Source organism: Gadus chalcogrammus, chromosome 12, assembly GCF_026213295.1.
Source record: "Gadus chalcogrammus isolate NIFS_2021 chromosome 12, NIFS_Gcha_1.0, whole genome shotgun sequence".
NCBI classification, from domain to species: domain Eukaryota; kingdom Metazoa; phylum Chordata; class Actinopteri; order Gadiformes; family Gadidae; genus Gadus; species Gadus chalcogrammus.
In genome coordinates this window covers 12,808,455-12,834,589 of record NC_079423.1, presented here as the reverse complement: position 1 = coordinate 12,834,589, position 26,135 = coordinate 12,808,455, and the positions used below count along the sequence as shown (strand labels likewise).

Here is a 26,135-nt window from a genome sequence, read left to right as displayed (position 1 = left end):
TCCAAGGCAACCTCCACCGTGACTGGCTTCAGTTATTTAGAGAGAGAAAATAATTCACGGTTTCTATAGTTTCCTCATGAAGGAAAGAGGAGCAACCAGTCTGTAACTCTTCACTATCCACTACATGTGGGGCCTTAACAACAATGACCAATCCTCAAACACTTTTCCCTCACTCAGATGATTGATTGAAAAAATAAGGTCAAATTGTATTAGAAGGTGACACACACATGACGCTACAGAATAGCTAAAACAAAAAGTTTCTTTCACGAGCTATGGACACATTGTCTGATCCTATTTCAGAATTAACATGAGCGAGCATTTATGCATGAAAAAAAGAACATTCTTGGTGGTTGCATTTGTCTATATTCAGTTAAGGACAGTTAACAACCCAACCAACATTGATTTGTAAATAATTATATAAGATATTGTTCATATTGTATCCAATTAAATAAAAATAAAAATATGGTATGTAATGCAAAAATAAAGTGCTTACGGTAAACTCTGCAATATAGTGTGTGTGTACTGTGTGTGTGTGTGTGTGTGTGTGTGTGTGTGTGTGTGTGTGTGTGTGTGTGTGTGTGTGTGTGTGTGTGTGTGTGTGTGTGTATGTTGAATGAATACAAAACTGAATTCACGTATTAATGTATTCATGTATAAAGAACAAGTAACGTTATTACCTTATATAACCATTGGTAGGACATGCATTGATAGTCACGGGAGCAGTGATTTTAGTTAGAAACGATGGAACGTTCCACTATATAACACTATAGAAACTATAGAAAACACTATCATACACAGAAACAATATATATAGGACGACAATTTTATTAACAGTATAAACACTATAGTAATGACAAAAGTTATAAGATGCAAGAAATGCGCTAAACTATTCGGTTGGAATAATGTACACAGTCTTGTACCTTTGCCTTTTTTTCCAGTTTTCTCTTTTTTTTGCCCCGAATCAGTTGTATTATGGTCACGCCTAACCTGAGAAATGATTGGTTAGGCTTCAAACTCTTAATATGACGATTTTCTGAAAAGTCAATAGAGAAAATGAATGGGAAATTTACTTCCGGAAGCAGAGCCGTTCATAAGGGGGCGGTCACTGTTGCGCTCTATTGGAAATGTAATCTCAGGTCCCTGCCCCTCAAATACTTAACCACGGCCTCGGTTTCAGATTTATACTCCACAGGAAATTATTGTACATTTCATATATTTCATATTTAAATGTTGCTATTAATAGGCTACTTCTACTTTCAAGAGACACACAGTTTTGTTGTAACAATGGGTTTGTTCCTGTTGTGCATTTACAAACTTGGGAAGTCTGTATGTGTTATGGCATGATATACTGTAACAATAAATAGTTGAAAATGTATGTTTTTATGTACGTATGTATTTTCGTGTTCTTGTTATTGTAAAAGCCATTTTACGTATTGGGACTCTTCCCACGTACTGCGGTCCTATGCCCCCCTGCCAGACCTCTTGCCACACCATGTCAAATTGTCTAGATCCGCCACTGAGGCTACATGGTCTACGTTCGCTACATGGTCATTCATTGGTCTGAAACAAAATAATCGATTTGAACACAAATGTTACGAAAGAAAATCTGATATTTGTTACATGAATTGGCCGTACGTTACACAAAATATCTAACATGTAAGTCCCTGTGTGTATTTGTGTTATGCTAGGCCAGCAAGCTAGTTGCTAACTGGCACCGGGACCTCTTGCAGTTCAGTGTTGGAGCCTCTGAGCAGGACGTCTTTGGGCTCGTTTGTTCTTGATTGGAGCCACCAAGTCGTCATCTCCCCTTTACCCTGTGTGGAATCCATGCAAATGAGCATTCGTTTGGTTGACAGCTTTATTTTTGTGTCACTTAGATGATGTCCACTTTTACTTTTGTCATTATTTCACAGCCTGTAGTTTTCGGTGTGTGCGTGTGCGTGTGCGTGTGTGTGTTTGAGTCTGTGTGTCAGCAGTTTAATTTTAAATCTTAATTTTGTTGTTTATGTTCTTGACAGCACATTATTTTCCATATGCCAAGGTACGATGATGTTTTCTCAGAATTGTATTACAATGTTGCCCTTAATTACCCACGTGGCTAGCCACAAAACGTCAAAGGGAATCTTGAACCGTAATTTCCTTTATGCATGGCAGTGCAAAGCAGCTGTCGTCAAACCATTAATTAAAGGGCAGTGCCTGGGAGCATATGTGCTGCCCCATCCCTCGGGAATACAGAATAACCCCCTTCATGTATTGGCCGCACCCGACCAAACAAGTCCATAAGGTCGCCGTGCTCACATAACGCCCTAGAACCAAACACAGTGAACTCCTAGACACACCCATATCGGACGTCTCTTAATGGTTCTAATGCAGGGATTGGGTTTCCTGCAATCTTTTCAAAATCTGTCTTTCAAAAGACCCGTGGTTTCAAAGTGGATGTTAGCATGGCCAACCGATAATGTTTCCACTAATAAGTTAGTCCAGCCATTCCTCCTGGCTTTAGAAGGCTGCCACCGTGTAAACGGCAAATCAGAATCGAACGCTGGGGTTGGTGAGTAGGGGGTTGGCTGTGCTCTAATGTTGTTTGCCTCCCAACCAAAATGTTCTTGTTTCGAACCAACGGTCCATCGTCCTCTCTTAAGTTATTTTTTTTATTAATATAGAGACAATACAGAACTAACAATAACAGATAATGACTAGCTGTTTTGCGCTGCACTGGTGTGTTTGATGTAACTGAAGAGGGCGCCGCCCCCCCCCCCCCCATTATAAAATAACCTTCCAGACGGCTGCCCCCTAAATAATGAAGGGTTTGATTTCCCTCCCGTGGGACCTCAACCATTGCTTACCTTGACGACGAGCGGGCCCCTGCACATCAGAACGTAACCACCCAGGGTGTGCAGAAGGTCAGCTGTGGTGCCACTCACCTGGATCTTTAGAGCTGTGTATGCACACATGCAGTGAGTTAGTATAGAACGTAGATACTGATTAATACTCACCAACAAACTAGTCGTAAGAGCACGAAAGTATGACTGAAACATTGAGGGTTATATACTATTTTCTACATAAGAAAATAATTTCTTTTTTTTTTATAGTGGTGCCGGGGATTAATAATACAGCACAATCTTGATCATTGAACTGTGCTGCTGCATCTTTTCAATTCACTCAGAATAGCCCTTGAGAATGGGAATTGAGAATGTGGCAGAGCAGAGGATTAATTACTTGGACACAGAACGTTGATCCCTTGACCAAAAGGTCCACAGTGGGGTGCCAATTAGCAAACACAAAGAGAAGCCAGCTGGACGCAACAGTAGCAGTGGCAACACATGGCAAAATTAAAAGAAGTAAATCATTTGTAAAATCCCATCTACAATGAATGACCTGTCTACTCAACTGTCTACTGTAGGGGTACCAAATTATAAAACGAAACACATGGTTTATGTGGAAATTGGTCTTATAATTAATTAATTTGAGCCCCCTGGAAATGCGACCGATGAAAAACACAAAGTACATATTCCATGGTAACTATGTGCTATACCCTCGCTGGTAGACTCCATGCGTGAGGCCGTGTTCACTGTGTCTCCAAACAGGCAGTAGCGGGGCATTTTGGTGCCAACCACACCAGCCACAACAGGTCCTGTCAGAACACAACACACACACACACCATCATTTCTCATAGAAATCTTAAGATGAATACATTGAAAATTGACATCCTGTCATTCCTTCTCAGTTGATTGGGTAGTCAGTCAGTGCGTTTACATGGGACAGCTAGATCGGATTGAGCCTTATACCGATTTTGCTACTCGAACGAACCGTGTCAATTATCTGAACGTACATGGCCTTTAAGAGATCGGATAATGGCCGGAGCATGGCTGAATCCGCTACCCTAGGTGGCGCTGTAGCCCTTTCAACAAGTGGTTATAGAGCCACTTCCGGTTGACCTCTACATCCCAGCAACAACAAACACAGGCGACATTCGAGAAAGATGTTTACAGTAGACAGCTGTCAGTTCACTTCGGGCCCATGTCATTTCTCCGACGCTCCATTCTTCCGACCTCTCGGCCTTATGCGGACCCCTCCGGCTTGACTCCTTCCGCTGCTCCGCCGCCGGAGGCCATGTACGTTCGGATAATTGACACGGTCTGTTCGAGTAGCAAAGCTGTCCCATGTAAACACACTGAGTGACGCAAACGAGATGTGACTCAACATCACCCCACAGAGGATAGAAAGAGTAGCGCGAGGTAACAGATAGTTAAAGGGGACATATTATACCACCTGGTGTGAGTGTGATTAGCCGTTACAAGCCGTTTTGAAAATCCCTTGATTGAAAGACTGAAAAGACTTATGACATCCAAAGTGTGCGTGTCCACCTAGATCTGTGCTGGATAGATCAGTCCACCTGCCTATCCAGTCGACTGTAGCAAACGTTGCTCATCTACCCAGCACACATCTAGGTGGACAAGCCAACTAGTGATGTCCGAAGAGGCAGGTTTTCAATATGGCTTGTAACGGCTAATCACTCTCACACCTGTGGTATAATATGTCACCTTTAAGTGTGTGACAACCGCTCAGCAGTCATGTGGCCTGGCCAGACTCTCTTGAACCTCCAGCTTCCTTGGGTTTGGACCTGCACCCCACCTGAGTGTATGCCGGCTCGTATCCTGAGCTGGGTGGTGGGCTTGTGCGGGATCTTGAAGGCGTGGCAGACGTTGACCAGATCCAGAGCCATGCTCGCTATCTCGCCCGCGTGGTTGATGCCGTTTTCGTTCGGCACCCCGGAGACCACCATGTCTGAGAGGTCAGAGGTCAGTGTCAATTAGCGTGGAGGACATGGATGAACCACATACAAAATCATCTGATTAGTCTGGTCTCCCATTACAATTGCTCGTCTGCAGAGTATTTATTTTTTGGTTTTGGTTTTTTCATAGTCAGGAAATGGTATTGCCTTTATGACTCATGACTGCTGTGTTGTTATGTGCTGTTATTGATGAGCCTCTTGGCAAGCTTTAGTTGAGGATACATGTCCTAGGAAGTGTACTAAACAAGTGGATATGTGGGCAAACTGGGCATGTAGTGTACATGGCATTGGGCGACTGTCTGATTGTTGAGTGGTTCCAGCTTTGACCAAGCCCCTAAAATAGTTTTAATTAGTTTCACATACTGACCAAATAATGTCTGGTTGCGTTTAATTTGCTAAGGTTTGTCCATGGGCTGGGCGATGTGGGGTGTATGTTTAGATATATTTTATGCATATATATCTTTTTATAAATAAAGTATAAAAAAATAAAATAATCATATAGGAATCAGTTTTGACAGACTAATAGAAACGTATCATTGACGTACAAGCGTCACCGATGGTCTCCACTTTGTAGACGTCGTAGTTGTCGATGATGTCATCGAAGGTGGTGTAGAGCTGGTTGAGGAAGTCCACCACCTGGTGTGGCGTGCTGGCGCCAGACAGCTGGGTGAACCCGACGATGTCACTATCAGGGAAGCAGGAAGCATTGGTTTATTGCTCTGGTAATCGCCACTGGAGATCGAGGAAGCAGCTACACTTCTTTCAAAACGGGGCCACAGTATATTTAGAAAATAAAAATAGATTGGAGTACATTTTTGTTAATTAAAAGATCCCGAAAAGTTGACCCCCTGGTAAAAGACATAGGCTACTAATAGGAAAGGTGTTATACTTATCAACTATATTATGAAAAATGGTAAGGCGAAGAAAAGTTAATGACAACACAATGGAGATACAGAAATAGACACCTGAAATAAACGGTAGCTTTGGAGTAACTCTGAGCCTCTGCGGTCCTGCCCTGCCGGAGGTCATCGGCCACTGGCTTTGGTAACATGCCTGAAATGTATTTGGAATCAAAACAACAGCAACCACAGCAACCACAACAACAACAACAACACATAGTGGCTAGCGTTCTGTGCTTCACAACTTGAGCTATTACACTTATTTGCCAGTAGTCGGCACTGTCTGGTTAATCAAAATGCAAACAATTACAACAATAATTTTTGGAAAATATTTATAATTTTTTACGGCCCATGTTATTCTTTTTCAAAGGAATAGCTTATAGCAGGCTTGAAGATCCAACTAACTGAATATTATAATGTTATTTGATGTGTGGTTCATTCTATGCAGGGTTAGGGTTTTATAGTGTGTGTCACCATATTCTATACAACACCGTGGTTGTGCTATAACTTACTGTATAGCAAGCGGTCTGTCTTCTGCTTCTCTTGAAGGAGATCCTGAGTTCTCTCTGCCACTATAGCCTCCAGATGCTTGCTGTACTTCTCCATCTGGGGGCGTTAAACATCCATTTGAAAACCTTTTTCTCTGGCTGCAAGTGCAGGTTATTATCTGTTGGTAATCAGTGGTAATGACTTTAAAGTAGCTCAAAGAAGGTCATTACCAGATTCATCATCATGTCGACGGGGCTGACTTTGTGGGGGTTCATCTTGTCCAGCATCTTCTTCACCTGCTCAAATGTGGGCCTCAAGGTGACGTTATCGGACCAGCACTTCTTGATGAGCTATAGAACATAGAAAGAAAGAAAGAAAGAAAGAAAGAAAGAAAGAAAGAAAGAAAGAAAGAAAGAAAGAAAGAAAGAAGCAGCCGACTTTGGTCAACTGAGGGCTTCATGTTTTATCTCTCCTTATCTCCTGTGATGATCCCTTTTTTTTTTACAAAATCACAAACTAACCACTAACCAAAATAAAACTATTGTCTCCTCTTTATATGGCCTTCACGTTATGGACACATCATTCTTGACATCTTCCCTTTATCTTTCAATGCCCAGCATTTCACTGTAAGTGCCCCAAGGCTATCCCAATGTGCGAGTGGTCATCGTGTTAATGCGCCGCACCTCGCAGTAGTCCTCTCTGTTGGGGCAGTCCGTGTCCGCCTTGCCGGCCTTCAGCTCGGGCAGCGGGGGGCGCCACATGATGTCCATCTTCCCCCCCTCGCCCTGCTCCTGCTCCTGTCGGGTGGAGAAGGCTGTCAGAGAGCAGCGACCGCAGCGGGTGCCTAGCGGGGCTGTAATCTACTGAGAGGTCAGACGCAATTTAGATTCCTCTATTTGTCTGGAAATATTTTGGAATGGACAATAAAGCAGACATTGAATTTGACTTTGACTTTGAGGTCCCGCCATACTCACTGAGATGAGGTCAGAGCGTGTCGCTATCTCAACGAGGATCATAGAGTAGCTGAGAGGGGGGGAGAGACGTAGGGTGGCTCTTAATATGCCATTTAGGTCAAACACAACACAATCCTTATGTGTGGACGACAACTGCCTTTGAATGAATAATACAAGCAATATTAGCTTTATGTTCTACATGGGCATGTATATTTGTATTATAGCTTCTCTTGTTTGATATGCAGTGTTTGTTTTTTTTGGCTGAATTTCCGTGTGTGCGTGGTTGACAGCGTGTTTAAGCAGCGTCTAGAAAAGCAGTCCTCAATAGGCGGCTCGCGGGCCGGACCACCACACGTCGATTAATGGCCCACAAAATAATTACTGAGATGACTTGTTTTTACAGAAGTAACCCCCATTTTTGGATAATAATAATAATTGACCCTTAACCAATAGTAATTCTGATAAATGTAGGCCTACCAGTCTACAACACCAACTTTTTAGGGCTCTACTGGAGGATATGTCAGCGGCACACAAGGACTTGCTGTTACACAATGATCTACTTTTGGCTATGCACTGAGAGCATGTGTAAATGACTTTTCGTTTGTACAATCTCAAAGCGCAGTTTTTTTTAAACGACAATACACAAAACAACAAGAAGGAAGGCCTGTCAAGGGGAGAGTTTTAAAGCTGACTGGTTTGGTTGCTCAATTTCCGATGGGGCTGGAGGTTGAGTGGCCCATTGTTTTGAAGGGGATTTAAAAAGTGGCCCACTTGGAAAGTAATTGGGAGCCCGGCTCTAGGCCCTAGGGCGCTTTCAGCCACAGCCCCTTGTTTTCCTTGGGCGGGGCTGTACACCTGGGGGTCATTATGCAATTAATGCACGCAGGATAAACCAGCCATCACCACTCGCACGCGAGGAGAGCTCTGACAAATAAGACCTGTTGATCCTACAACACTTTACAAACCGGTTTACACATCAACCTGTATCCTGATGTCGGAGTATGGTAATTATATTATAATTAACCCGTGGACTTCCAACCTGTGGACTATACCGACCTGTGGATTTCCAACTATACCAACTGTTGAACCGTGCATTATTTGTGAAGTGCTTCTCCTGTTTCTGACCAACTGCAGCGGTTGGTGGTTCGCACACACCTGTAGACGTCTGCTACCGCAGTGGCGTTGGTGCTGTTTCCCAGCAGCACCTCTGGAGCGCAGTACAGATGGTTGACGTCCCCACAGGGGAAGCCAGAGCTCACTCCCTCAAAGTCCTCCTTCCTGAAGGCTGTGAGGCCATAGTCTGTGACACACAAAGGAAGGTGAATCAGAATCGATGGAAGGGTGATGTGTACTTGGCTTAATGTTTAATTTGTCTATCCCAGCACGGATTCCATAGAAAATGACTAAATCAGGAATTCGGTTGCGCAATCTACTTGATACTTTTTGTTGTATGGTTGGTTCTGCATGTTTTTTCTTTTTGAATTTACTAACAACACGATTCACTCATATTCTCTCTGACTGGATTGGATAATTGAATGAGGAATAGAGTGAACTCCATTATTTAAGACTAATAATAAAACCTCTTATCACCAATAGACAGGTTAGGACATGGAGACGTTTGTCCATTCGCGGCTACCTGAGATTTTGCACACCCAGCGATCATCGATGACGCAATTCCTGGAGTGCAGGCGCCCGTGGAACACCTTGTGCTGGTGCAGGTAGGCCATGCCGCGGGCGATGTCAGTCGCGAACGAGAGCCTGGAGACAGAGCACCAATCAATCCCATGACCTGTAGTGTCCCTCTTAAAGGCCACTCAGCCTCCAGCTGATTGACCCCCTCAACAACCTCAACCTTGTGGGAAAGGTAACTTAACCTCTACCTGCTTAGCTTAGTTCCACAGGCAGAACCTGATTGGACGGGGATGGCCCAATCACAAGCAGGGTGGGAACAGGGCTTAGATTTTATAGAACCCATAAAGGAGCAGGACCATTTGAATGCATTTGAGTTTACCTGCTAATTATTGTTGGGCGTATGGGAGAGATATTTCTGTACCAAAGTATGATTGGCTTAAACACCAGCACGTCTTATTAACCTATGCATATGCATCATTCCTGTACGCACACAGTAATAAAAGCCCTTGGAATTGCCCTCTGTGAGTCTCACCTGAAGCCCCAGTTGATAGGGATGTCCCCATTCAGAAGGACGTCAGACAGGCTTCCCTTAGGGCAGTAGTCTGTGATGATGCTGATGTAGGGCACCTCGATCGAGCCCCCGATGAATTTGGACAGATTTGGGTGGTCCAGTTCCCTGGGTAACAAACGCATTCAACTGAAAGGTAAATAACAGTTTGCTTTGGAAATCCTAAATGTGCATATTCATTTTCCACAAACTTCCGTGGTTGCTAAATAATAATAAACTACTTTTAAGATCGCAGAGGGCATTTTAAGGTAGACAACCAAAGATGATAGAGATTGATTCTCAAACATAGCATTGACATCAGAAGCGGACTTTTGCGTACCGGACTTCCTTCACCTCCTTCCTGATGGTCTTGGACAATGTGAAATGTTTCTTCTGGATGTGTTTCACTGCCACCGTCCGTCCATCACTGGAAGATAAAACGTTCAGATTCATTCAAGTATATCCCAAGGGGTCTTCAAGAATGATTGTAGATTATCAAATAAATAAATGATGGATTCATCCTTTTATATAGATATCATACTAAAAGGAAACATTTTAAACTGTTTTTAGACTTTAATTCAACAAAAGACATCGATGTTGGATGGCTATACCAGAAACACAACCGCTTATAACTTCCACTTCCAAGTATTTTCAAAAGAGTCAATACTTGGAAGTATTGACTCTTTTGGATTTGCGGTGTGTTTAGGATTTGCGGTGTGTTTAACTGTGTGTTTAGATTAACTGCTTGTATCGAACACAGCCTTTTCCCAACCAATCAGACTCTCATTCTGGTAACTGGTCTCACCTGTCCCTCGTTAGTGCTGATAACCATGGTCTGTATTCCTGGATCACCTCAGGCGGTATTATTTCCCAGCTCTAAAGTTCAGCTTCCTGGTTTTGAATGAGCTAATTTCACCTTCAAGCTGCCTTGATGATCTTACAGGTTTTACTTTTATTGTAGCCTATTATAATTTTTAAATCCCAAAAGAAAATTGAGGACGCTCAATTGAGGACGCATCCGGGGACCGAAGACAGGTCTTCTGCCTAGGTCAAGGGCACCGGCAGGACCGTGAACCTAACAGGGATGACCTTATTTGGTCGAGGAAAGCGGAGCACAGGGAGCCAACCCACTGTGCCATCGTGCCACAATGAGGGAGCAGGTGGTGTTGGTGGGGAGGGGGGGGGTATGGCTTTGCTCTGCCTTGGTCATTGGGGTTTGAGGTGACTTACTAGATGCCCGGTTGGATGAAGCCGGGCTGGAAGCAGGTGTTGACCACGGTGCACACCGTCGTATCGGTGTTGCGGCTGATGCTGGAGTTACTCTTCCCCTGCTGGAGGCTTGTGGTACTGCAGAAGCCCATGTAACACACTTTACCTGTTGAGGCAAACGCATCATCCTTTTAGAGGGCATTACTACACGGATGGCAGCAAAAGTGATGTATACAAATGTTGCTCATGTCACCAAACATGATGTTCTTGTAGTTGATGATCCAGCTCTCGTCCCAAAACATTTTTTGTTTCTGGTACCAAAGCCACTGTAGGGAAATAAAATGGAAAGCACTAATTAGGTTCATGGAATTCATGGAGAATACTCACAATTGACTATACTTAGATTGAGGAATGTGTGTCTGTGGGGGGGAGAACATGTTTGTTTGTCTACATGTGTACTTTTAATCTGTGTGTGTGTTTGTCTACATGTGTACTTTTAATCTGTGTGTGTGTGTTTGTCTACATGTGTACTTTTAATCTGTGTGTGTGTGTGTGTGTGTGTGCGTGTGTGTGTGCACGTGTGGACCTCACCACTACAGTGAGAATGAAGCCGCAGCAGAAGAGTGCGAGCGGCAGGCCGATGGCCATCTTGATGGTCAGGGACATGGGGCAGACGCCACAGTCTGCCGGGCAGTTCAGACACGTCTCTTCCAGCTCACACACGTCGTCCCCACACACTGCAACGCATACAAACCATTTAACACACATATCTTTTACTGTTAAACACACACACATCGTCTCCACGCACTGCAACACATTAAACACTGTTAAACACACACACATCGTCTCCACGCACTGCAACACATTAAACACCGTTAAACACAAACACATCGTCCGAAGACAAACATTGTCTCCACACACACTGTAAAACGTACCCATTTAACACACATATACCATCTATGCACTGTTAAACACACACCAATCGTCTCCATACACACTGCCACACATACATACTGTTAAACACACACACATAATCTCCCCCACACACTGCAGGAGTTACACACCGTTTAACACGCACAACTCATCTCCACACACACTGCAACACATACACACCTTTAAACACACACACACACAGACACACACATATCATCTCCCCACACGCTGCAACATATGAACAAGCAGCTTATAACATTACATTACATTTTCTTAGCTATATTATATTTTATTTTGTATGCTTTTATTACAATATATACTTCCTAATTTAGATTTTGTATGCTATCATTACATGATATACTGTCTATAGAAGTATATCATATATGTATCATATTGTATAAATCATACTTTATTTAGTAAGATGGTATCACATTTTATATCGTATTCCTTTAAGCAAGCCAATTGCTTCTATACTTTTATTTTTGGAAGTTGCACAGTGATAATCCGCAACAAAACAACAGTCTGATACATGATAGCGGTGGTGCTGACCTTGGGCGCTGACCACCATGACTTTGGACTCCAGCGCTGCGTGCATCTTCCCTATTTTGATATGAGCGATCACTGAGGTGACTCCCATGTGGATCAAGACCACCTGAAAGACACACGTACCAAAACACCACACATGCCTTAACTCTTTGTTGTGAATGTAAAAAAATCTGATGTTTATCTAACTTTTTTTTTATCTTGGACAGAAATGTAATATTCACCTGTTCAACCAGTTTGTATTGTTTGCCTACTTCCTTAGAAGAAAGCTTCTCAATAGAACAAATTACTGTCTTCTTACTTTGAAAATACATGACACAACATGGGCATACATGGACTTATCACTCTCATGACCTAGCATAGTACCAAGTAACCTGCAATCTCCTACAGTAAGGGGTGTTTATGTTTCAGTTCCATATCAGTACCTTTGAAGTCCAGAATTTCTGGGACATCTTGCCAGCTTTGGATAAGGTGTGGGTCACTATTTTACCGTCGTCAGGGATCCACGGGCCACAGATTCCTCCTTGTTTCTGTAAAGTTGTTTGAATTTGATGATGAGTTTGCTGTCCAAATTGATTAGTCATACACCACTGCTGGTGGCATGAGCATTGAAGTATATTTACAATCATAAAGAATCCAATTAATTTGAACTGTTAACTATTTGTCCAAAATTTTGAATGGTTTTCAATTGTTTTCATAATTAAATTAAACGAAAAGTATGTTTTTTTTAAATATACTTTGTAAAAGACAGTTTAGGAAACATAGGGCTCATAAGTGAACTATTCAGGATAATGTTATTGAATTTGACTGTTTAAGGGAGGAGGGTAAGATAATGATTAAAAATGAAAAATATTAACAAATCGGCCTAAACATTGGTGTACTGTAGTAGTGATAATAAATTAAGCCAACTAGACGGCAAGGGGGTACAAACCATAAGTCCCAGGGGACAGGAGTGGATGTTGGCGTGGTACACGCAGCAGTTAATCTCGTTGGCGTTGTTCCAGTTGGAAGGACATTCATGGTGATCGCAGAACTGCCTCACCTCCGACACTTCACTGGCGGGGAGCATACATGAAACGGGTTCAAGAATACATAGACCAGCACGTATGCGGGCTGCGATATGGGACACACAAAACAAAACACACCGTACTGTTTACAGACCTTTTTCTTATTAGTTCACAACACAAGAGTGGGCACAAGCACAATTTCCCAGATAATTGCAAAATTACTCTTACTTACTCGTTCTAGAATAGTGAATTTTATTTTGATTAATTGAACATTTAAGTGTTTATTTTTAATAACGCAACATTTATGTCCATATGAGGTGTGTGTTTGTATTTATGTATGTGTATGTAGGGTTAGTTATGTGTGTGTGTGTGTGTGTGTGTGTGTGTGTGTGTGTGTGTGTGTGTGTGTGTGTGTGTGTGTGTGTGTGTGTGTGTGTGTGTGTGTGTGTGTGTGTGTGTGTGTGTGTGTGTATGTATGTATGTATGTATGTATGTATGTATGTATGTATGTATGTATGTATGTATGTATGTATGTATGTATGTATGTATGTATGTATGTATGTATGTATGTATGTATGTATGTATGTATGTAGATATGTAGGTATGTATATGTGTGTGTGTGTGTGTGTGTGTGTGTGTGTGTGTGTGTGTGTGTGTGTGTGTGTGCGTGCTTGAGTTTGTGTGGTGTTGAGGGGGGTTGAGCTTTTTGAGTGAGCAGCCCATTCAGCAGCAGTCACCTGAAGTGGAAAATCTGGTTCTTGGCTGCGTATTCGTAGAAGGAATCCGAGGCAGTCACCGTGTACGTGACGTTAAACTCCTCTCCGTTGAACACCTTCTCTGGGGGACGCAACACCCAGGCCATCTCAAGGCCTGGGGAACACACACACACACACACACACACACACACACACACACACACACACACACACACACACACACACACACACGTTTAAACTCTAAACCTCTTATATGCAAGACAAATAACACTACTAGAGGAGGAGCTCTGCACCAAAACAAATACAAGAAACTTGGTTGATTGCTATATAAATATTTATGCACGTCAGACACCAATATCCATTCCCACATGCTTACAGACATGTACGGAATAAATGAGACATTTACAGTATATATGACACATGTACGGTTTATATAACAGCTGTGAGATATTCCCCCAAATTAAGTTTTTTTTTTTATCAAAGATTGTTATATACTGTATATTGTTGCAAAAAAAAAACCTGTAGACATCCGTTAGCAAGATGCTACTTTGTGAGTAGGCCTGTTCTGCATACACTTTAGTTGCCATTAAACCGTCTGCTAAATAACTAAAGAATCCAGAACTTTCTCAATCTGTGTAACCCTTTGAAGCTTTTGAGGCTTCTCTGGATCACCAATGTAGACAAAATGTCCTCCTTGTTTAATCATAAGTAGTAGTCATTCATCCATACACTATATGCATATGATGAAACACCTGAATAAGCCTGGGATAATAATTGGAGACAACATACATTTACAAAAGAAACTGATGAAAGAGTATTTCTCATCATCCAATTATACTAAAGCTAACGAATTGTTTAACTATTGACATCTTACCTTGGCAGCTGATCATGTTGAAATCATTTGGGTTGTCCATTGGCCAGCAGTCAAACTCTCTGTTATCCAGGTCATGCCAGCCATGAACTCCCTACAAGAGGATCCATCAAGTGTCGGCTCTTTACAGTCCGGTTCAAGTACCAAGTTGTCATGGTTAATACCATCATTATACACGAAAAGATGTATAAATCTGCCAAATCTACTAAAAGGCCAATCCAATATCCTTTGGTAGAATCCAATCCAGAACCTTGTACCTTATCCTCAGAAAGAAAATATAGTGTACACAAAATTAAATATAGTGTACACAAAATTATTCAATCTGCCAACATCTTTTATAAAAACAGGTCAAAGGTAGTTGGGCAGGCAAGCAGAGCCCATGAACAACAAACATAGTCACGTATGACATGAACACGCAGCAATAGCCGGGAGCACATGTGTTTTTGACAAGAAAACAAAAGCACCAGGGATCCTATGACAATGGCCACACAATGTGAGCGCTATCAGTTATTGGTTAGTTTAACCATCCCACTGTGATTTACAACAGCAGTGTCCTTATGTCATGATCACTGTACGATTCTTATGGCACCGCAACAGGGCTAATATAGAACATGCTATAGCTGCCAGGCTGTGGTGGTATAAGTCTACCATAGCAAAAGCCCCCCTTTTTTTTAACAACACACATGATTTTAGGTTACCTACCAGAAAGAGAGCGAGGAGGGAGATTGTCCACAGAGCCATCAGGGACGATGGCGTTACTAGCAGGAACTGAGCTTCAACTTGACTGTACGACGGTGTATCTCAAAAGTGTGAGTGTGTTTCAGGGCTTCTTCTGAGTGTGTGTGTGTGTGTGTGTGTGTGTGTGTGTGTGTGTGTGTGTGTGTGTGTGTGTGTGTGTGTGTGTGTGTGTGTGTGTGTGTGTGTGTGTGTGTGTGTGTGTGTGTGTGAGAGAAAGAGCATCTTCCTGTACCTCTTCTATTGAAAAGCCTAAATGTCCAATCAGGATAAGAGGCTCTACAATCAGTGCTTATGAATAGACTGGCTCACAAGGTGCCTCTGTTCACCTTGACCAACCTATAGGACCCAACCCTCAATCCAAAGAACACAACAACAATCTGAGGGGTGAATAAATATAAAGGCACACAATCAGGGGCCCATTTCCAAGAATCAGCTGAGGATGTATTTAAAAACTTAATCCAGAAAACTGAATAGTCATGATTTTCTGTCAGAACAGCTGATTTTAATTTCAAAGAATGAGTTCAGTCAAACTCAGATTGAACCTGAAAAATGTGTGTTGCTTCAAAAGTCATCATCTATGGCACAATGAAAATGTGATCCTTATTACTACAGACTCTAGATTCGTCACGGGAGGTTGATTGATTAGATAAATTCAATAAAATGTAATTTCCCCAAATGCACCAATTAGCGCCACCGCTGGACCACTAGCGCCACTGCAATAAGAAAAAAGATTGTATACAGAAGCAACCGGATTATGAAACACCCAAACACACAGTAGCACTGCTGCTTGAAGTAGTCTTGTGCATAGCATACAAACAAGGTGGATTAAACGATACACATTTGATTGCAATCGTTTGGTTGTTGGTTGGCATTATCTACAATGATGATAGGAAGTAGTCACCACTACGGTTGTGCGCAGAGTAATTTAAACCTGCTCTGTACCAAGTTGGTTTCATTGGGCTCCCAGCATTGATTATCCATGGTGACTGAACTGAGAGAAGTCTAATCTTGGTATCTGAAACCCAGAATTATGACATTCTTGAAACGGGGCCCTGGCTGCTTTTTAAGCAAGATCTTCAAAACCATACGGGATTTGAGAAGAAAACCTTTTAAATTGGATTAAACTGTTTATAAACAAGCTTTGCATAAGGTAGTTATAACATATTGATTATTGATTACGTTTTAGATGCCATAATGGTATTCTGTCCTTCAAATATATATAAGGCATTCAGCCTTGTGCTATAGGGTATAAATCACAGAGGGGCATGAAGGAAAAGCAATCTCTCTACATGTTTGTAAATGAATAAACTGCTCTTTAAATTGTTGTGTAACTACAACAGTGGATCTGCCAAAATCCTGCCCTACAACTAAGAGTCTTGGTAGGGTTTTGGTTGAGTTCCTCGTTTGCAACATTCCATCCGCCAACTGATTCAGTTCACCTGTGGTCGTTAACGATTGTAGAAATGCTCAATGTTGCCAAACTTGATGTTCTTGTAGTCCATAATCCAGCTGTCATCCCAACACATCTGTAATTTCTGGTACTGAAGCCATCTAGGGCCTACAGTGAAAACAAATGCAAAGAAGTTATCAGGTTGATTGAAGAAAAATACAACGTCTGTCTGTCTGTCCCAGTAAATGTGTGAACTACCTGCCAAGAAGTCAAGTTTTTAATCCCTGATTGGGTTCACTTCTCCCTTTCCATGGGGCTGTAGTCTGTGGTTTTCAAATGATATAAACCATCCCTACTCAAAGAACTACTTTGACATGCTGTTGCATTTAATTGCATCTTTAGGAATGTGAAATGAAAGGCCCAGCGTTGACGCATTAAAATAACCACATTGTGCCACAGCATGGATCTCTATTCATGTTTCAAAGTGTGTATAACGGTCCCCATCTTCTTCGGTCGGCCCTGCCTGAAACACATGCAGCATGACATGTTTTTAATCAAAGGCACATCATGACAGCGCATAAGAGTTGGACCTTAACCCATCCCGTAGTTATTAATTAAAGTCACACACTTCCATGACGTCATTTAACCAACCCATGTGGGTTAAAATGACGTAATCTTGGGTAACATTACAACAAGCTATCTAAAGGTGTGACTAATCAAACGTGTTTTTTTGTTATTTTTCTTAGATAGCCTTCTTCAATGTCCATGAACAATAAAGCTATTTCATGATAAACTATGTCCAAGGCTTAAACATTATAAATGATGATGGTGAAATGGTGTCAAGATAAAAAAATATTTCAACCACATCGCTTAATCTTAAAATGAGGCCAATAAAGTGGAGGCTAAGCCTAAATACTGGACCTATACAGGCCAACCTTTTCAAAAGGTGTAAATAAAATAAACAACAAATGCAAGCAAATGGAAGTCATACTTACAAGGAAGTACATCGGCCATTTTATTGCCATGCCATGCTTTATAGATTGTGTTATCATATTCAATGACCAAACATTATAAGTCATTGTCCCTTGCCTTTTTCAGTTATTCTATTATTTGGGGTCATGTTTGTAAGACCATGAAGATGCAAGTATGTATGGTACTTCCACTATAGACAAAAGCACAATTTATCAGCCAATGAACTATAAATGACACAAGTCTTTCACATCCTTTTAACCTTTTCTAATCACGTTAAACTCTGGCAGAAAACTCAAAACAGACAAGCAGTTGTCACAAAACATTTAATGAAGTCCTATCGTTCTAGGAGTGGTTAAAATAGCATAAATACTGTACAACAGGGTATTTTATAGAGCTTCATTTGACCCCAGTTACTCATCTCCCCCCCTCCCCCCCCCCCACCCCAGGGTCACTGGGGCGTGGCAATTGGGCTTCAGTCATGTCCTTAAAGCAGGAATCCAGTGTGTGTTGCAACATCATTTTCTTTCAGGAAAGCAAGTATTTCGTCACACTAAATACATCTGAAAGAGTGGTGTTTAGAAAAATCTCCCCCGGAACCGGTTTGCTTCCAACAGGTGTGCGGTGTGGGTTCAGTTGTGTGTGTGGATGCGAGTCAGAAGGAAGACGAGGACTTGCAAATACTGGATGAAGCAGAATAGATGATGACTGCAATGCATTTTAAGACCATCAAAATGTAAATCGTAATGAATACAACACTGAGTTACCAGGTCACATAGCTTATTATAATTGCCGAGTAAAATAATGCTTTCACTGTGACTGTATTGTTTTGACAAATGTACAAGAGGGAGATAGTGGTTTTAACCGACTACGATCAGTAACATATGTCATAGGTAATATTACAATGTTGGTTGAAGACTTTAACCCCACATAGTCCATCGGCATCTCGTATCATAATGGCCCCAAGGCTCATTGATGATAACAGCAGATTTTTTCACGAGTCGTGTCGCAACCCAGAACACGTCTTCATCGGTTGTTTGACCGATTTTTGAGATGTCGGATGCTTATGTTCTTACAACAACTGGATAAGGACATTTAATAGCACTGGGTCAGAAATGTAGGATGCCAGTTTTAGGCCATACGTACAAACATGCTTTAGGTTTAGAACTTGTGATTTCCCAGACATGATTGGTTGGTTGGTCATGATCGTTAACTTCTCTTTGCGCCACACAGATGATTGATACGTAATGATACATGTCTCTGAGCATTTTAACAAGAACCACTCTGGTTCATTGAATGGAAGATTGCCAATCCACCATGGATGCATTCGTACCTGTTGCGTAACTGATGCACTTTGTTATAGGGCCATTGTGTAATTTCATTACAGGGCTTCATGTTGTCATGGTGCCACACATACACTTACATCCAAACAGTGACAAAAGAGTCTTTCAATGGTAATCGAAGAAACCAGATCTTTTCTTTGCTCAATTGTAATCCAACTATTCAAAGATATCACCAAATCTAAATTCAATCGAATTGGATGCGGTTAAGTACAGCTTAATGTAGTAAACGTTAAATATGAATAGGAGTTATATTTAATATGTAAAAAAACAACAAGATGCAACTAGTTTATGACTTACCATCGCTTTGAAATAAATCATCCTTTAGACAAAAAGGGAGGCTCCCTTTGAGTTCCCCATGCGCAGACACAGCCTTTGAGACACAAGCCTACTGGGACCACCATGGGAAGTGAGCAGTGTTCCACTTGCATCTCAAGTCCACACTACCCAACCAAATACAAGACAACCGTTTCAATCCACCCATAGACACACAGACAGTCCAGCGGTCCTTTGAGGCAGAGAGAGAGAGAGGGGGGGGGGGGGGCAACTTTCCTTCCAACACAACGGTCAAGTCTTGATGATGTCCTGCTCGTCCTCCCCTCCCTTGGTCTCCTCTGACGGCGGCTGACTGACGCCCGTGTCCTGGCCCGAGCTGAGCGGCCGGGAGTTGGCCTTGGACGACCTTTGGCGTCGCGTGCCGTTGCCCACGCAGTGGAGGAGGTTCTTGATGGTGGCCCACATCTCCTCGTCCTTGTAGGAGTAGATGCAGGGGTTCATCACCGAGTTGAGCACGGCCAGCAGCAGCAGCCAGCGCTTGAACTTCATCACCTGGCACTGCTCGCAATTCAGGCCGTCCAGCAAGAGAACCACAAGGCCTGGGGTCCAGCAGATCACAAAGGCACCTGTAGGAGGGGGGGGGGGGGGGGGGGGGGGGGGGAGGGGAGGGGAGTAGAAGGATGAGGCCCACGCTCAAACACAGTTTAAAGAGAGCTACCCGCATCCTCATGGCGTTCCTGGGCGGTCATGATTCCCCCGGATGCAACTTGCAGTATTTCGGTTTGGTTTGGTTTGGTTTTTCTTTCGAGCCCCCGAAGGAACACAGAAAGTGTGGCGTGAGATTGACGGCTGAGACGAGTTGGGCTGCGCCCCCCTTGACACCAGTAAATTGACGTTTCCTGTTGAGCTTCACCTCCTAACATCTCTTAGATGTTATCAACCAATCCATCAGTTTGCGTCAAACCAAGTTTTCTTTCTTTACTTTTCTCTTAAATGCGTGTAAATATATGACCAAAAAACATGGCATGAGAGTTATTCAATCAATTCAGAAAGTTCGATTCCAACTGCTTTTGAATGAATCGATACAATGATACGTAGAAACCCGAGCAAAATTTGTCACCCATACCAAACGTGTCGGGGCACAAGTTAGGATTCAGGATCATGTGCACCAAGTGCTTAGAGGAAATTGCGAGTAGCAACTTGCCTCTGCTATCTTTCTTTTTTTCTGAAATGACCTCAGCAGACGAAAAAACAAAGAGTACAATGCTCTCCCTCTCTTTGGCACACAAACACACACAAACACACACACACGCACACAAACACACTGAAGCAAGTGGGTAAGAGAGCAAATGTTTAGCTTACATGTGAACTGAATGCACTAATATAGGCTTTGTGTGTTTTACTGTCAAACCCCATCAAATGGTATCCTGTTTATGACATATTTCCCGATTTGAAAAGGGCCACTTTCGCTCCTTGTAATCTAAAACTTGTACTAAGAAGGGAAAATGTGGCTATCGTACACATATTCTGAACACATGTGCATTTCTGTCAAGGCAGTAATGATTTACAAGTGAAACAAATCTGTTGTTTCCATTGTAAGAAGAGTATAATTATCCTATGTATTTAAGCCGGGCTTATTAGGTTTACCAATGTATGATAACTTCACATTGCAGATACGATGACGTGTTATTGGAAGGTTTTACAGTGTTTTAATGAATGACTTGCTGTTAAGACTTGCGCTGTTAGAAACAAACCCCTATGCTCTGGTTCTGCACTGTGGTGTAATATGGCATTATTGGATTAAAGAAAGTATAAAAGACTCCCAAACTGGTCCGACTGGTTTGCAGAGCTAAGATGGATTTATAGTCACCAGTGGCAGAGGTTTGAATAAAACCAGAACATCATTCTCTTTCTGCTTCCTTTAATTCTTCAATTCTGTTCCTCATGTGTGTGAAAAAAAAATCCCATTTTAACGTCAGGCTACAAAAGATCTTTTAAGAATCAATTTGGACATGGTATTGCTTTGTTTTGATTTCCACCTTTCCATCTATTGGCCATGTACACCATATATCATCCAGTACAGGGTCCGATCAGGTCACTGTTTTTCAATGGTTTCACCTTCTCATTCTGGGCACTCCGAGTAGTTAGCTAGTTGCCTAAGTAATTATATAAATTACAAACAACATCCAGTGGCATCGGCCGACGTTTTCCAATTACTGCTAGTGCCAACACACATATACCCTGTTTCTGCAATGATTCCCATACAAGCCGACACCGGACAACAAAACAACAATCGTTGTCGAGAAATCTCAGTAAAAACCAAGAAGGACAGCTTGCATTCAGAGCCTTTAGCAGATGCTTTCATCCAAAGTGACTTGAAACCACTCATAGACACATGCACGGCCGAGTCAGCCATGCAAGGAGACATTCAGCTGGTAAGGAGCAGTTAGGGTTAGGTGTCTTTCAGGGTCCCCTCGACACTCAAACACAAACCACAAAACCTTCCGGTTACAAGTCAACCCACTCAACTTCCTGAGAGAAGCCAACCCCCTAGCGCATCTTCCTTTTGGAAATAATAGAGTGAGCACTTGAGGGTTATACAATTATTATTAGAGGGTTATGCCAGTACAATTAGTGTAAGTATAGTTGAAGGCCACAGAGCAGTCAGTGTGTCCAATGTGAGGCTGGTTTTGCACTACACACACACACACACACACACACACACACACACACACACACACACACACACACACACACACACACACACACACACACACACAGAGGTCGGTGTCCTAATTACACACAGAAGAGGGAAGGAGACAGAGTGAGCGCAGACAGAAGAACAGCCTCCCACGCTACACCAGCTACACAAACCACAACCAGCGGGCAGTTTAAGAGAAATTACAGCTATTTTTGCATGTGCAGTCCATAAGAATGCAACGAAGTGTGTGTGTGTGTGTGTGTGTGTGTGTGTGTGTGTGTGTGTGTGTGTGTGTGTGTGTGTGTGTGTGTGTGTGTGTGTGTGTGTGTGTGTGTGTGTGTGTGTGTGTGTGTGTGTGTGTGTGTGTGTTGGAGAAAAATATGTGAATTTAGCACCTTTTCAGGTGCTTGTTTGATAGAGATCTTGCCTGCCTTATCTCTCTGTGCTGTGTGAAAGGTAAAGGGGTGGGGTGGACTCTGGGTATTGTGTCTGTCAACTGCTAAACTATTGAGTTTCAAAACCGTTTACTTTTTAGTACAGACGCCTATTGTCACTAATCCCTAGTTTGTGTCTGCGGTTTTTAACCAAGGTGGAAGTGAAAATCTCTGCTTTTTCACACTGAGAGTAACCCAAGAATTTACACTTAAGCCAGAAAGATAAACAGCATAAAAACAGGCATACCATAAACTAGAGATGAAAGTGTGTGTATTGGTTCTAATTCCCATCACTGATAAGAGCATTCTTGGTCCTTTCAACAGTCCTGGGATCAAAGCACAGAGCCATTTATACTCCTACTCAAAGTTTGGCTGCTTGGTAAACACATTGAAGTTGTGTGTATTTTGTTTGCTCTGCCGTGCTACCCCCAAAGTGCATTGGCGCACACAAACTTTTCCTTAGAAATGCTCCCAGTCAAGTAACAACCAAATCAACATAAACAAACAACTAAATCCAGTCCACCGTGTTCCGGGGTGACCTAACCGGAGTTGCATGCAATGTGCGACTGTACTCCCATACACACGTATGCCTGTAAACCCTGCCTTGCTTCACAACATCCCACGTCGCACAGCCGGTCACTGTGGAGAAACACGTTGACTCACGAGTCTCGACCTCAGAACCACACAATCCACAACGTGTGTGTGTTCGTTGTGTGTGTATGTGTGTGTAGGTGCGTGTGTGTGTGCTTGTGCGCAGTGTATGTGTGCGTGCATGCATGTGTGCTTGTACAGTGTGTGCGTGCGTGCATGTGCGTTTATGTTTATGCATGTGTGTGTGTGTTTGTATGTGTGTGTATGTGTGCATGTATGTACGCGTGTATGTTTATATGCATGCATGTAGTTATGGATGGACGTGACGTGTGTGCGTTGTGCGTGCGTACGTGAGCGCGTGCACACACACACACACACACACACACAGCGTTTTCAACACTTCATCGCGGCGCCTGGCCCACTTCCCCTCAGCCTTACCCAGCACAGTCATGACCGTCTTGATCAGCTTGATGGGCGTGCGCTTGCGGTTGATGGAGCCGCTGGTGTGCACCTTCAGCACCGCCGTCTTGCGCTTGACGTACACGTAGATCCGCACGTAGACGGACACCATGACCAGGAACGCCACCAGGTTGGACACGGACCAGAAGATCAGATAGCTGCGGCTGAAGATGGGCGCCAGCTGGGAGCAGCTCTCCAGGTTACAGACGCAGTTCCACCCCAGGCTGGGCACGGCGCCCATGGAGATGGAGACGGCCCACACCAGCACAATGAGCAGGGTCACGCGCCGCTTGGTCAGGTTGCTGTGCACCTTGCAGTTCATGACGGAGATGTAGCGCTCCAGCGCGATCACCAGCAGGTTGGCCAGCGACGCCGACAGACTGGTGTCCAGCAGTCCCTGGCGCAGGAAGTACCCGTTGACCGTCAACTTGCGGGACGCCTGGCCCGTGTTGAACATGAGGTACACGTAGGCGATGGCCGCCAGGAAGTCGGAGGCGGCCAGGTTGGCCAGCAGGTAGTAGAAGGGGTAATGGAAGCGGCGGTTGGTGATGACGGCGGTGATGACCAGGAGGTTGGACAGGAGGATGAAGATACAGAAGAGAGAGCCCACCGCCTGCACCGGGATGAGCTGCGTGTTGCCCCAATCCTCTTTGGTCTGGTTGCTGTTGCTGTAGAAGAAGAGCATCTCCCGGTCGTAGTAGCAATGGTTTTGCAAGGCCATCTTGAGTCCGTGGGAGTCTGTAGACAGAGAGGAAGATAGGCCGCCTACTGTTAGTCAGAGTCGCTTATCGTGCACATTTGAAGGAATGTTGGCAGCCAGCGGATTTGTTGGACTGCGGTGAGCCAGCCAGTAGAAGACACAAGTGGATTTTATATTATAAATCAGTTTAGCGCACTGGCCAGCTTGTTCATCCGCAATTTGTTTCATTCACTAACACAATTGTGTTTTAAACAATTTACATGTGAATTGTTGTAAAGCTAATTTTGCTGTAAGATATAGTTGTCAATTGATGTAGGCTATATAGAATATGCGGAAACTACAGTCCAATATTACTTCAGTACTGTCAGCATTTTATGATTTGTATTAAATATAATACGACTGCTATTACACAATACACGATTAGACTACACGTCCTTCTCTATAGCCCGACCTACATGAGGGAAGTTTCGAAAATGTGGGTGGCGTGATGACCTTGTGTTTTAAATAAGAAGTTTCGTACAAACGAAGATACAATACATTTAGATCGTATTAACCCTTTTGCCAATAGTAGGCTTATAATAATTGTTTCTTTAGTGACAATAATGGGACGAAAACAACAACCTGTAAACACAAAAAGAAAGTCACATAAGCGATCATTAATTAACAAAAGCTGCTTACCTGTACCAAATAGAGCCGTCGTCAGTCAAATAGTCAATATAAGTGAAGTTGATGCGCTCCACAGGTTTTCTGTGGACGCCTCATTCTTTCGGGAGGTGCTCTCTCGTGGGATCGGACCGTCCTGTGAAAGTCAAGTCTCGCACTACGAGGAGTTCGAGGCTCCGCTGCGTTGACGTAGAGGGCGTGGTCAGTATGATTTACTTTGTTGTAGCGTGCCAAATGAAGTTAGTAAATGAGTTACTGCAACGGTTGTATGATGTATATGTCTAGGCTGACTACATTGGGCTCTAGGCTATTCACACTGAGCAGTCGGAAATTAGCGTTATGCAGTGGCGGTCTTACCATAGAGGCATAGGCCGCGGCCGCTTCGGGCCCCCATAGTAGGGGGGCCCCCAACCAACCTCAAAGAATAAATAAAAAATATCTTATTTTTTTTAACACACAAACAGAGACGAAGCAAGACGAGTCTACACACGAAAATAAAATTGAGGGTTAGGAAAAGGGTTAGGAAATAAAGTTACCCAAGCGGCTCAAATAAAAGAAAAAAGCTAAGACACCGGTAAGTATTTGGCAACGCTGCCAAAGATGACACTTTTTACAGCTACTGTTGGGGATACAGACAGGAACAACAACGTCCAAAGCGTTGAACATGCCGCTACAGCAGCACCAGCTAGCTGAAGACCTGTGAGAAGACGTCAATAAGTAGGACTCTGTGTCAGAAGCGTGTGATGTGGAGAACAATCGATCTTTTCTCTCTCATAGACTCTCTCTCTCTCTCTCTCATACATAGGTTTGATTGTAGAATGTTTGAAATGTTCAATCTCAACTGTAATGTCAATCCAATTACAATATCCTGTATCTTGTACATGGGTTTGTTTGCAGAATGATTGAAATGTCAATCTCAAGGGCAATGCAAATTGCAACCTCACTCACACATACAAAGTAAATTATTCATCTTGGCAATTATTGTGTATATGGCTGTTTGTGATGTTTTGCTAAGTATATGACTGTTTCTGGGGGTTGAGCCTAACTACTTGACTTGCTGGTTATATCGATATTGATTTGATCTAAAAATAAATGAATAAACAGTGCTAATTTTCCTGGCATTTTGGCACGGACAGGTGTTATCTGAAACCTTATTCTTTGGGTTCCATTGTGACTATTAGTTTGTGTAGTGCTAGACTTAGTGTGTTCTCTGCTTTCCATCTTCATTTTGGAGTAAAGAAGTGTATGCAAGGTTTAAAGGGGAAGGTATTTTTTCTCATC

General features: G+C 42.9%; 2 protein-coding genes across 3 annotated transcripts; both read right to left on the bottom strand.

Annotated features, from left to right (window-relative positions):
* Nucleotides 1–819: 819 nt before the first annotated feature.
* LOC130393115 (atrial natriuretic peptide receptor 2-like) lies at nucleotides 820–18,011 on the bottom strand. Of its 2 annotated transcripts, XM_056603703.1 has the most exons (22): nucleotides 14,597–18,011; nucleotides 13,744–13,876; nucleotides 12,931–13,054; nucleotides 12,425–12,529; nucleotides 12,006–12,108; nucleotides 11,115–11,260; nucleotides 10,777–10,849; nucleotides 10,545–10,689; nucleotides 9,655–9,741; nucleotides 9,300–9,443; nucleotides 8,772–8,893; nucleotides 8,291–8,435; nucleotides 7,157–7,205; nucleotides 6,866–6,979; nucleotides 6,413–6,532; nucleotides 6,206–6,299; nucleotides 5,760–5,847; nucleotides 5,340–5,479; nucleotides 4,635–4,787; nucleotides 3,535–3,633; nucleotides 2,846–2,937; nucleotides 820–1,813 (listed from the first exon to the last, which is right to left on the bottom strand). In XM_056603703.1, exons 1-22 carry the CDS (start codon nucleotides 14,634–14,636, stop codon nucleotides 1,697–1,699), a joined length of 2,433 nt encoding a protein of 810 aa, XP_056459678.1. In that variant the 5' UTR covers nucleotides 14,637–18,011; the 3' UTR covers nucleotides 820–1,696. The 2 variants fall into 2 exon arrangements, with proteins under 2 accessions (XP_056459678.1, XP_056459679.1); XM_056603704.1 differs by lacking the exons at nucleotides 13,744–13,876; nucleotides 14,597–18,011 and adding an exon at nucleotides 13,161–13,526.
* Nucleotides 18,012–18,147: 136 nt separating this feature from the next.
* Nucleotides 18,148–25,026, bottom strand: LOC130393117 (lysophosphatidic acid receptor 3-like). The gene is made up of 3 exons (XM_056603706.1): nucleotides 24,870–25,026; nucleotides 23,471–24,229; nucleotides 18,148–19,932 (listed from the first exon to the last, which is right to left on the bottom strand). The coding sequence occupies exons 2-3, from the start codon at nucleotides 24,210–24,212 to the stop codon at nucleotides 19,598–19,600; spliced, it is 1,077 nt and encodes a 358-aa protein (XP_056459681.1). The 5' UTR covers nucleotides 24,213–24,229; nucleotides 24,870–25,026; the 3' UTR covers nucleotides 18,148–19,597.
* Between the last annotated feature and the right edge of the window lie 1,109 nt (nucleotides 25,027–26,135).

Excerpts from the sequence above, each read along its gene's own strand:
- LOC130393115 (XM_056603703.1), bottom strand. The coding sequence starts at position 14,636 with ATGGACAACCCAAATGATTTCAACATGATCAGCTGCCAAG. Across the intron at positions 4,788-5,339 it reads GGAGACCATCGGTGACGCTT|ACATGGTGGTCTCCGGGGTG; the intron begins GTACGTCAATGA and ends CTGACCTCTCAG. Across the intron at positions 1,814-2,845 it reads GGGGCCCGCTCGTCGTCAAG|GGTAAAGGGGAGATGACGAC; the intron begins GTAAGCAATGGT and ends GATTCCACACAG.
- LOC130393117 (XM_056603706.1), bottom strand. The coding sequence starts at position 24,212 with ATGGCCTTGCAAAACCATTGCTACTACGACCGGGAGATGCTCTTCTTC. Across the intron at positions 19,933-23,470 it reads GACGGTCATGACTGTGCTGG|GTGCCTTTGTGATCTGCTGG; the intron begins GTAAGGCTGAGG and ends CCCCTCCTACAG.